General features: G+C 43.6%; 1 protein-coding gene across 1 annotated transcript in view; it reads right to left on the minus strand.

The window, feature by feature from the left end:
- ITGA9 (integrin subunit alpha 9) overlaps nt 1–12,940 on the minus strand; it is a 953,395-nt gene that overhangs the window by 474,868 nt on the left and 465,587 nt on the right. The window contains exon 17 of the mRNA XM_070726333.1: nt 2,929–3,005. Within this exon, the coding sequence (XP_070582434.1) occupies nt 2,929–3,005 (77 nt within the window). The remainder of the gene's footprint in view (nt 1–2,928; nt 3,006–12,940) is intronic.

Below are 12,940 nucleotides of genomic sequence, written 5' to 3' on the forward strand. Positions count from 1 at the left end.
AACACCAGAAGAGATGTCTAGAGATGCATTGGAGAATGGGGAATGTGTGTATGTCGGGGTGGTGGGCACAACTCACAATTCACTACGCACTGTTTTATGTTGTGTGATTTTAAATTGTTAAAAATCAATAAAAAAATATATTAAAAAAAAAAAGAGATGCATTGGAGAAAAAGTAAATCTGAATACGCCCAAACACTTTTAAGAGCTCATATTGAGACTTATGAAGTGGCGTGCATGGTGGCAAGATGCACATATCATACTGCCTTGATTGCATCTGCGGAATGCCACCTGGCTGCCCTGTTTAGGGTGACTCACTCACTCCTTAATCGGGGGGGGGGGGGGGGGTTGATGAACACTTGCAGGGTAGTGCTGAGGATTTTAACAAATTTTTGCTGATAAAATCAATCAGATCCAGACAGACCTTGACTCCAATTGGAATGGAGTGGCGGCTGACAAAGACAATGACAGGGGCCCATCCTAGTCCATATGTTTGGGGGGAGTTTGATCTGGTGAGATTTGGTGAAGTGGACAAGTCCATTGGAGCTGTGAGTTCTGCCACCTGTTTGCTGGATCCATATCCCTCCTGGCTGATTTTGGCCAGCAGGGAGGTGACACGGAGCTGGGTCTAGGAGATTGTCAATGCTTCTTTGAGGGAGGGGTCCTTCCCGACTCCCTAAAAGGAGACTTGTGCACCCCCTCCTCAAGAAGTCTTCCCAGGACCTATCGTCTGGTCTCCAACCTCCCCTTCATAGGGAAGGTTGTTGAGAAGGTGGTATCGCTCCAGCTCCAGTGGTCCTTGGATGAAGCCAATTAACTAGACCCTCAACAGTCAGGATTCAGGCCTGGCTACAGCATGGAAACTGCTTTGGTCATGCCTTGTTGTGAGCCGCCCCGAGTCCGCAGAGAGGGGCGGCATACAAATCTAAATAATAAATAAATAAATAAATAAATAATAATGGATGGTCTCTGGTGGGCCCGGGATATGGGTTTATCCTCTATTCTGATGCTCCATGACTTCTCAGCAGCTTTCAATACTATCGACCATGGTATCCTTCTGCACCTGCTGGAGGGGTTGGGAGGTAGGCACTGTTTTATGGTGGTTTTCCTCCTACCTCTCTGGTCAGTCACAGTAGGTGTTAGCAGGGGGTCAGAGGTCGACTCCTAGGTCCCTCCTCTGTGGGGTTCCCCATGGGTCGGTTCTCTCCCCCTGCTATTTAATATCTACATGAAACCGCTGGGTGAGATCATCCAAGAGCATCGGGTGAGTTACCTTCATGGCACTGGACCAGAATATCTCCGAGACCGCCTTCTACCGCACGAATCCCAGCGACCAATTAGGTCCCACAGAGTGGGCCTTCTCCGGGTCCCGTCAACTAAACAATGTCGGTTGGCGGGCCCCAGGGGAAGAGCCTTCTCTGTGGCGGCCCCGACTCTCTGGAACCAACTCCCCCCGGAGATTAGAACTGCCCCTACTCTCCCTGCCTTCCGTAAACTTCTTAAAACCCACCTCTGTCGTCAGGCATGGGGGAACTGAAACACCTCCCCCGGGCATGCACATTTTATGTATGGGATGTTTGAGTGTATGCTTGTTAACAAAATGGGGTTCTTTTAAATGTTTTAAATTATATTTGTATTTGTTACAAACTGTTGTGTTGTGCTGTGAGCCGCCCCGAGTCTGCGGAGAGGGGCGGCATACAAATCTAAATAAATAAATAAATAATAAATAAATATGCTGACACTCAGCTATACATTTCCAAGCTGTGTCCACTCAATGAAGCAGTGAAAGTAATGTGCCGTGTCTGGAGGCTGTTAGAGTCTGGATGGGTGTTAACAGGCTCAAACTCAATCCAGACAAGACAGGGTGGCCTGTGGATGCTGCCTCCCAAGGATATTTCCATCCATTTGTTCATTACTCTGGGGGAGGGAACTCAAAGAGGGTCCGCAAGTTGGGCATCCTCCTTGATCCACAGCTGACTTTGGAATGAAACATGGACACTGATTCACAATTGATACAAAAGTCACAAGTAGTTCAAAGAGTCATGTAATGCTCAACATTACAAGACAAGATAAAAAGACCTGCACATAAATTAAAAAACAAATGAAAGTATATAAAATAATTGATATCATTAAGAGAATAAAAGAATTGGAAATGGGCTGGTCACATAGCAAGAAGAACTGGTGGCAGGTAGACCAAGGCAGTCACACTTGATAAATATTATCCACAAAAGAGACCCAAAACAAGATGGATCAACAACATCAGCAAGCATTGCAGGCCCAACTGGCAAAAAAAAAAAAAAGAAGAAGCTTAGGACTGTGTCAATTGGAAACATGAGGAAGAGGATTTCATTCTGCAATGGATAAACAATGGCTAAAATGAAGATGATAACTTTTTAACTGTCCAAGATTTGAGTCTCTTAAACCAATTTCAATAGTCCACTTTTTAAATTGCTGTAAGATGCTAGCTCTGCAACTTCTAGAACTGGACTTTTACACAGTCAACTTAGATATTTGAACCTGAAATCCTATGACAATTGGGCTAGGAATTGCAGACCTGAGCCAGATTACATGGAGGAATCAATATCCTTGCCAAAAGTCTCACTTGCCAAATCTGTTTATCAAACAAATTGGTGACTTTGAGGATTCTGATCTTCTAGCCAGTAAGTGGAGTCTGCAAGAATTGGAATAAGAATCCAATTATCAATCAACTCATGTTGGAACTTTTTCCGCTTTGATGGGATCTGTCTAGAGTTCTAAAGAATTTGTCTCTGACCATTCTTGTTTACTCGCCTGTAACCTTCAATCTGACATGACTACCTCTCAGTTTGCATTCAGGACATCTAAACTCTTCTTCACAATTGTGAATTTACTTTTTACAGTCCAATATCTCACAATCCATGCCATTTTTAATTGAAAAAAAGGGCTACTTACCTAGATAGGAAGAGTTTACACTGGAGTTTCAGGTCAGCAGCACAGTCATCTGACTGACAATTTCTTTCAAAAATAGTCTATAAGAAGTAAGAAAAAAATAATAGAGTAGAAAAAAGATTTAGATAAAATCTCCTCTTTTTAAAAGAGCATTCAGCTCCAGGAAAAAAGGGACTGATGTCTGTCCCAATATCTCCAGGAAGTGCTGGGGAAAAGAAAAACAAAACCCCTTCTCTGAGACCAGAAATTGTTGCCCATCAACATGGAAAATACTAAGGTAAATGAGCAAATGATCTAATATGATACAGTGCAGTTTTACGTATAATAAATATTAATTATTTCATATCTCACTGGTTATTAAAACTGCACAAAAAGGCCATTTGATCAGAAGAAAATGTTTAACCTAGGGTAATATTTTATTGGCCCAATTCAAATGTAGTCAAACGAGCAAAAGACCATCTCCCTAATCCAACTATAAACAAAAAAATGAAAAGCAAAAAGTTTCATGCTAAATGTATTCAGACGAATCTAGATGGAAGTACTCCAAGGTGAATTAGAGCTGATTTGGTATAATGGTTAAGATATCAGGATAGAAATTAAGAGAGTGTGAGCTCTAACCCTGTCTTGGGCAAAAAGCAACTCCTCTTGGATAGCTTTTGGGCAATCACTTTCTCTCAACCCTAGGAAATAATGGCAAACCATTTCTGAAAAATCTCTCTTAAGAAAATTGCAGAGACATGTCCAAGTAATCTTTTGAGAATTAGACATAATGCAAAAAAGTGGGTGGAATATGAGATGTAGTTCAAAACATGAAAATCTACTGAAAATGCCATTTTTTGCTTATACCATATCAAAATAAAAATGCAATGAAATTTGATTGTAACACAATCAAGCTAGAAAATATCTTAAAATGTGCAGTTCATAAAGAAACATTTTTTAATGAATGGATCAATCCTGAAACACTTAAATGCCATTATTTAGCATTTCTCAGAAAAGAAAGAATTTCCCCCCTAATATTCTATCTTTGCAATGCAAAGAAAAAACTGCTTTTTATACATAAACCTTGGGTATTTATAAAATCTTTTAAAAGAAATTCCATTTTGTTCCATTGTAAGAACTTGATGCCATCTCATTTATAACTAATTAACATTCCTGAATATTTCCCAGATTTCAATCATATATACTTGTGTAAAATAACTGGAAGAATATTTCCACTAAATGTTCTGGCAAATGAGAACAAATTCCATAACAGATATAAAGGTAAAAAAAACCTATTCCTGCTATTAAAGAAACAGACATATTGGTGTAAGGGGCGTGGGGCTTAGAACAGCTATGATTTTTTTTGACTGCAGGAAATATTTATTTCCACATCAATGGGAAACCCATATTGTGAAACAGTTAATTCCAGGATGCAAGGGCTACAAATTCAAAGCCCTTTGAAATAAGTGTTGGTGAACAAGAGAAATTGCAATCTTTCAGCCTAAGCAGTTAGGTATGAAGCAGATTCAATATTAAATTAAATAGGTTTATTCTATGGTATAGAAATAAAATATTTATTTATTTATTTATTTATTTATTACTTATTAATTAGATTTGTATGCTGCTCTCTCCAAGGACTCTGGGTGGCTCACAGCACATCAAAGAAAACAGTATACAATGTAAATTATTAAAATCCAATTAATACAATTAACTACTGTATTCTAAAATCCATTCTAAAAACTCTGGAGCATTAAAAATCATCCATTCACATTCAAACTACAAGCATACCTCATATTCATCAGCCAGAGGCTAGGGTCTAGTGATCCTAAGCCTGGCGGCATAGATTTTCAGTTTTCAGTTTTCATTTCAGAAGGTGAGGATGGTAGGGGCAATATGAATCTCTGGGGGAAGCTGATTCCAGAGGGTTGGGGCCCCCACAGAGAAAGCTCTTCCCCTAGCCCCACTAAGCGACATTGTGTAGTTGACACAACCTGGAAAAGGCTGACTCTGTGGTACTAACTAGTCACTGGGACTCATGTGGCAGTAGGCAGTCCTGCAAGTAATCTGCTCCGATGCTATGTAAGGCTTTATAGTTCATAACCAACACTTTGAATCACATCTGGAAACCAATCAGCAGCCAATGCAGTTCACAGAGTGCTGGTGAAACATGGGGGGCCTATGACTGTTTACACGGCTGCATTCTGTGCGATTTACAGTTTCTGAACACTCTTCAAAGGTAGCCCCATGTAGAGAACATTGCAATAGTGGAATCTCAAAGTGATAAGGGCATGAAGGACTGTGAGTAGAGATTTCCTGTCAAAATAAGGCCGCAATTGGTGCACCAGGCAAACCTAGCAAAAGCCCCCCTTGCCAGAGCTGAAAAATGATGTTCCAAAGTCAACTGTGGATTGAGGAGGATGCCCATGTTATGGACCCTCTTTGAAGAGGTCAAAAGTCCCCCCCCCCCACAGTAATGGACAGACGGATGGAAGTATCCTTGGGAGGCAAAACCCGTAGCCACCCTGTCTTGTCGGGATTGAGTCTGAGCCTATTAACACTCTAACAGCCTCCAGATTCTAACAGCCTCCAGACACTGGCACATTACTTCCACTACTTCACTGAGTGGACACAGGGTGGAAATGTATACTGTCATCAGCATACTGATGTTAACTCACCCCATGCCCTCAGATGATCACACCCAGTGGTTTCATATAGATATTAAACAGCTAGGGTGAGAGGACAGACCCCCGAGGAACCCCACAAGGAAGGGATCTAGGAGTCAACCTCTGACCCCCTGCTAATACCGACTGTGACTGACTGGAGATGTAAGTGGTGAACCCCCGTAAAATGGTGCCTCCAACTCCCTGTCCCTCCAGCCAGTGCAGAAGGATACCATGATCGATGGTATCAAAAGCCACTGAGAGGATTCACTCGTACACAGTTTGGCAGAGTCCCTCGCTGTGGCCTGGAATACGGCTGTGACAGAGGCTCTTGACTGGATTGTGCTGTTGCAACCTCTCTGTGGCACTAGGCCTCGGAGAGCTCCTTGGTTTACCAAGGAACTCTGGGTATGGAAATACCAGAATAGACATCTAGAGAAGCGTTGGAGGAAAAGTAAGTCTGAGTCTGATCAAACACTTTTAGGGGCTCACATTAAGACTTATAAAGTGGTGCTCAAGGCGGCAAGATGCACATATCATGCCACTTTGATTGCATCAGTGGAATCCCATCCGGCCACTCTGTTTAGGTTGACCGCTCCCTTCTAAATCAGGGGGGACTTGGGAAGCCCTTGCAGGGTAGTGCCAAGGATTTCAATACATTTTTTGCTGATAAAATTGCTCAGATTTGTCCGGATCTTGACTCCAATTGGAACGCAGTGTCGGCTGATAACGAGTCGTTCGAGGTGACAGGGGCCTGTCTTAGTCCATCTGTCTTGGAGGAGTTTGACCTCGTGACACCTGATGAAGTGGACAAGGCCACTGGAGCTGTGAGTTCTGCCACCTGTTTGCTGGACCAGTGTCCCTCCTGGCTGGTTTTGGCCAGCATGGAGCTGACACGAAGCTGGGTCTAGGAGATTGTCAATGCTTCTTTGAGGGGTGTTCTTCCCGGCTCCCTACAAGGAGACACTTGTGCGCCCCCTCCTCAAGAAGCCTTCCCTGGATCCAGCCATACTTAATAATTACTGTCCAATCTCCAACCTTCCTTTTATGGGGAAGGTTGTTGAGAAGGTGGTGTCACTCCAGCTGCAGCGGCCCTTGGAAGAAGCCAATTATCTAGGCCCTCAGCAGTCAGGATTCAGGCTTGGCTACAGCATGGAAACTGCTTTGGTTGCGCTGATGGATGATCTCTGGTGGGCCCAGGATAGGGGTTTATCCTCTATCCTGGTGCTCCTTGACGTCTCAGTGGCTTTCGATATCATCGACCATGGTATCCTTCTGCGCAGCTGGAGGAGTTGGAAGTGGGAGGCACCATTTTACGGTGGTTCTCCTCCTACCTCTCTGGTTGGTCACAGTCGGTGTTAGTGGGGGGTCAGAGATCCACTCCTAGGTTTCTCCTTTGTGGAGTTCCTAAGGGACTGGTCCTCTCCCCCCTGCTATTTAATAGCTACATGAAACCGTTGGGTGAGATCATCCAAGTACCTGGGGTGAGTTATCAGTATGCTGATGACATCCAGTTGTACATCTCCACCCCGTGTCCACTCGGCAAAGCAGTGGAAGTGATGTGCTGGTGCCTGGAGGCTGTTAGGGTCTGGATGGGTGCCAACAGGCTCAAAATCAACCCTGACAAGAGAGAGTGGCTGTGGGCTTTGCCTCTCAATGACAATTCCATCTCTCCGTCCATTACCCTGGAGGGAATTATTGACCCCCTAGAGAGGGTCTGCAACTTGGGCATCCTCCTTGATCCACAGCTAACTTTAGAACACCATCTTTCGGCTGTGGCAAGGAGGGCATTTGCCCAGGTCTGCCTGGTGCACCAGTTGCAGCTCTATTTGGCCAGGGAGTCCCTGCTCACAGTCACTCATGCTCTTATCATCTTGAGGTTCGAGTACTGCAATGATCTCTACATGGGGCTACTTCTGAAGAGTATTTGGAAACTTCAAGTCATGCAGAATGCAGCCGTGTGAGCGGTCATGGGTCTTCCCAGATACACCCATGTTTCTATAACACACCATGGACTCCATTGGTTGCCAATTGGCTTGTGGACACAATACAAAATGTTGGTGATGACCTATAAAGCCCTACATGGCATTGGGCCAGATTACAGGACCGCCTTCTGCCGCATGAATCCCAGCAACCAGTTAGGTCCCAGAGAGTTGGCCTTCTCTGGTCCCGTTGGCCAGACAATGTCATCTGGTGGGGCCCAAGGGAAAAGCCTTCTTTGTGGCAGCCCCAGCCCTCTGGAATCAGCTCCCTCCAGAGATTCACATTGCTCCCACCCTCCTCGCCTTTTACAAGAGCCTTAAAACCCACCTATGTCACCAGGCATGGGGCAACCAGACTATGCCCCCCCTCCCTGACCCTTAAATGTTATGTTTGGATGTGACTGAGTTAAGTGACTGCTTTTTAATGTAGTGGGATTATAGCTGATAGTTTTAACAAATTAAATTTGTATACATATTGTTTATATTTATCATGTGAGCTGCCCCGAGTTATTGAAGAAGGGCAGCATACAAGTCTAATAAATAATAATAATTATAATAAACCCTACCCCAGGCCTGCTAGAGATCATCCATCGGTGCGACAAAAGCAATTTCCATGCTGTAGCCAGGGCTGAATCCTGACTCCAAGGACCATTGGAGCTGAGCAACATCACCTTCTCAACAACCTTCCCTTTATAGGGAGGGAGACAGGGCAGTAGTTGTTAAATATGGCTGGATCCAGGGAAGGCATCTTGAGGAGGGGGCACACAATTGCCTCCTTATAGGGAGCAGGACCCTTCCCTCAACAAAGCATTGATAATCTCCTGGACACCGGGTGTTAACTCCCTCCTGGCCGAAACCAGCCAGGAGGAGCACGGGTCTAACAAACAGGTGGTAGAGCTCACAGCTCCCATGGCCTTGCCCCTTCATCAGGTGTTACCAGGTCAAACTCCTCCCACACAACAGGACTAAGATGGGCCCCTGTCACCTTGACTGACTCGTCAGGCGACACTGCACTCCAGTTGGAGTCAAGATCTGTCTGGATCTGAGTGATTTTATCTGCAAAAAACTTGTTAAAATCCTCAGCACTACCCTGCAAGGGTTCATCAACTCCCCCTGATTAAGAAAGGAGTGAGTCACCCTAAACAGGACAGCTGGGCGGGATTCCGCAGATGCAATCAGAGTGACACGATACGTGTGTCACCCTGAGTGCCACTTTGTAAGTCTCCATATGAGTTTTTACAAGAGATTCAAATTTACGTTTGCTCCAACGCATCTCTAGACATCTCTTCTAGTGTTTCACCCTCGGAGTTCCTTGGTAAATGAAGGAGATCTCCAGGGTCTACTGACATAGAGAGGTCGCAATGGCACAATTCGGTCTAGAGCCCCCACTGCTGCATGTTCCAGGCCGCAGCAAGGGACTGTGCTGAACTGTGTATAAGAGAATCCAGCAAACCCCCAGGTGCCATCTGAAAGCCCTCCGGGTCCGCCTCCAAGTGGGAGAGCATTGGAACCTTAAAAATAAGCCGTAGCAGAAAATGATTTGACCATGACAAAGGCAAGGTATCTAAGCCCCTTAATTTCAGATCATTGCTCAACTGCTCTGAGAGGAATACCATGTTGGGAGCATGTCCCCCTTTGTGAATCAGACCCTGAGTTACTTGGGTCGGGTCCATGGTTGCCAGGGTGGCCATTAACTCCTGCGCTAACCCAGAGGATTCACCCAGCAATGGTAGATTGAAGTCTCCCAAGACAATAAGTCTGTGGAACTCCACCACAAGTCCAGCTACCTACTTGAGTAGCACTGGCAGGACTGTTGATATGCAGCTAGGGGCAGGTACATGAGCAATAAGCCCACCTGAACCACTAGGTCCAACTTCACAAAGAGCAACTCACAACCCGCTATCTCAGGAGCAGTGAGCCTGAGTAGGCTGATAGTCTTTTTGGCTATAATAGCCACTCCCCCCCCCCAGTTCCCTCAGATCATGGGTGGTGCCCCACCTGAAATCCAGCTGGGCACATTTCATGAAATATATTTGTACAAATTATACCATAGTATTAACAAATGTTCGGGTTTAATGATGACAAGACGGTTAAACAACCAAGAGGAATCAGAATTTTATGTGATTTGGAAAAAGGTGTATATATGAATAAATAAGAAGAAGAATTAAAAGTAAAATGTATGGGAGAATTGTAGAAGTATTGCAATGATTTAAATTCTTTGTTCTATCTTGTTTATATATAAAGGGTTTTTTAAATATAAGGTTAAACAAAATTTCTTCTTTTCATTTAAATTAATATGTTGACCGAAGGTATTAATAATGTATTCTTTTTTCTGTATGGAAATTTGACTTCTATGACAAGAGGGGGAATTGCAGCCCCAATTTCATGTTAAATGTTTGTTTGTTTGTATGTATGTCAATTTTTATGAAAAATTAATAAAGTTTACTAAAAAAAAAAGTCCAGGTTTAATAAAATAGACCAGGTGTGTTATTCTGAAATTTCAAACTTTATTTTTAGAGGGTCAAGATCTGCCAGTTACGTATGCCCTCATCACCTCGAGGTTTGACTACTGCAATGCTCTCTACATGGGGTTACCTCTGAAGTGTGTTCGGAAACTTCATATCATGCAGAATGTGGCCACGCAAGCAATCATGGGCCTTCCTAGATACGCCCATGTCTTGTCAACACTCTGCGGCTTGCACTGGCTGCCGATTAGTTTCTGGACACAATTCAAAGTGTTGGTTGTGACCTATAAAGCCCTTCATGGCATCGGACCAGAATATCTATGGGACCGTCTTCTGCCTCACGAATCCCAGTGGCTGATTAGGTCCCACAGAGTTGGTCTTCCCCAGGTTCTGTCAACTAAACAATGTCGTCTGGCAGGACCCAGGGGAAGAGCCTTCTCTGTGGCAGGCCCAACCCTCTGGAATCAACTCCCCCTGGATATTCGAACTGCCCACACCCTCCTTGCCTTTCGCAAGATTTGAAGACCCATTTATGTTGCCAGGCATGGGGGGGCTAATCCCCCCCTTCTGACTTGTAGCATTGTGTAGTATTGATTGTTTTTAGTAATAATGGGTTTTAACTTGTTCTTTTTAATATTAGATTTGTATTATATTGTATTGTTATTGTTGTTGTGAGCTGTCCCGAGTCTTTGGATAGGAGCAGCATACAAATCTAATAAGTTATTATTATTACTATTATTGCTATTGCTATTTTATTTCATTTCATTTCATTTATTGGATTTATATGCCGCCCCTCTCCGAAAACTCGGGGCGGCTAACAACAGTCATGAACAATATACAGTAAAAATCCAATACTAAAAACTAACTTAAAACCCCTCAATATATAAAACCAGCATACGTACAAACATACCATACATACAGTTGTATCAGCCTAGGGCTATGGCTATTACTATTGTTGTTTTGTTGTTGTTGTTGTTATTGTTATTATTATTATTATTATTATTATTATTATTATTATTATTATTATTATTATTATTATTATGTCAGTGCAACACAGCAAACAAGATCACCATGCTGGATTTCGTATTTCATCACCAGTCGGGCGCTTCCCAAGCACCTAGGACTGCGTGATGTAGCGGCGAATTATGTTTGTCGATCCCAGTAAAGCGGCCTTTTGCAATTGACAGATGGAGATTTTGTCAATTCCGATGGTTTTCAAATGTCCGCTGAGATCCTTTGGTACTGCGCCCAGCGTGCCAAGTACCACTGGGACCACTTTCACTGGCTTATGCCAGAGTAGTTGCAGCTCGATTTTTAGATCTTCGTATTTCACTAATTTCTCTAGCTGCTTCTCATCAATTCTGCTATCTCCTGGGATTGCAATGTCAATGATCCATACTTTCTTTTTCTCCACGATCACAATGTCTGGTGTGTTATGCTTCAGAATTCGGTCAGTCTGAAGTCGGAAGTCCCACAGTAGTTTTGCTTGCTCATTTTCGACCACTTTTTCAGGCTTATGATCCCACCAGTTCTTTGCCACATCATCATGATCATCATCATGATCATGATCATGATCATCATCATGATCATCATCATCATCATCATCATCATTATTATGTCAATACAGCACAGCAAACGAGATCACTATGCTGGATTTTGTATTTCATCACCAGTTGGGTGCTTCCCAAGCACCTAGGACTGCGTGATATAGCGGCGAATTATGTTTGCCGGTCCCAGTAAAGCGGCCTTTTTCGGGCTTATGATTCCACCAGTTCTTTGCCACTGGTAAATGGTAGTTCCGGCACAAGTTCCAGTGGATCATCTGTGCCACAGCATCATGTCTATGCTTGTAGTCAGTTTGTGCTATCTTTTTGCAGCAGCTTAGTATATGATCGATTATTTCATCTGTTTCTATACAGAGTCTGCACTTTGGATCGTCTGCTGATGTTTCAATTCTGGCTTTGACAGCATTTGTTCTAATGGCCTGTTCTTGTGCCGCCAGTATTAGTCCTTCTGTCTCCTTTTTGAGTGTTCCACTTGTAAGCCATGACCAAGTCTTTTCTTTATCCACTTTGCCTTCAATCTTCTCCAAAAACTGTCCATTCAATGCTTTGTTCCGCCAACTGTCCATACGACATTGAATTACATTTTTTCTGTACTGGTCCTTAGTTTGCTTCACCTTGAGAAGCTTCCTATTGTTGACCTCCATCAACACTGACTCTTTGCTCCTCTTCACATAGTCAGCTAATGCATGCTTCTCTTCTTCTACTGTCTGCTTCACTTGCAAAAGTCCTCTGCCACCTATTTTCCTTGGTAAACACAGCCTGTCAACATCACTGTGGGGGTGTAGTGCATGATGGATCATCATTAATTTTCTGGTTTTCCTGTCCAGGTTGTCCAGCTCTGCTTGAGTCCAGTTCACTATGCCAGCTGTGTATCTAATGACAGGTATGGCCCACGTATTTATAGCCTTGATAGTGTTGCCACCATTCAGTTTGCTCTTCAAAATTTTTCTGGTCCTCTGGATGTACTCTTTGCTGATCACAGTTTTCACATGGCCATGCTTGATATTATCCAGTTGCAAGATGCCCAAGTATCTGTAGGCTTCTGGCTGGTGGCACTTGATGGTTTGACCATTTGGCATTACAATGCCCTCACTTTCAGTGATTTTCCCCTTTTTCAGTGCCACTGTGGCACATTTATCCAGACCAAACTCCATGCTGATGTCATTGCTGAAGATTCGCATAGGGTTGGTTAGTGACTGTATCGCAGTTTCTGATTTTCCGTACAACTTCAGGTCATCCATATACAGCAGGTGTGAAATTTTTGGTGAATTCCTAGCAGTTTGGTAGCCTAGGTTTGTTTTCTGTAGGATGAGTGACAGCGGGATTATAGCGATGATGAATAGCAATGGGGATAAAGAGTCCCC

The sequence above is a fragment of the Erythrolamprus reginae genome, chromosome Z, assembly GCF_031021105.1.
Source record: "Erythrolamprus reginae isolate rEryReg1 chromosome Z, rEryReg1.hap1, whole genome shotgun sequence".
NCBI classification, from domain to species: domain Eukaryota; kingdom Metazoa; phylum Chordata; class Lepidosauria; order Squamata; family Dipsadidae; genus Erythrolamprus; species Erythrolamprus reginae.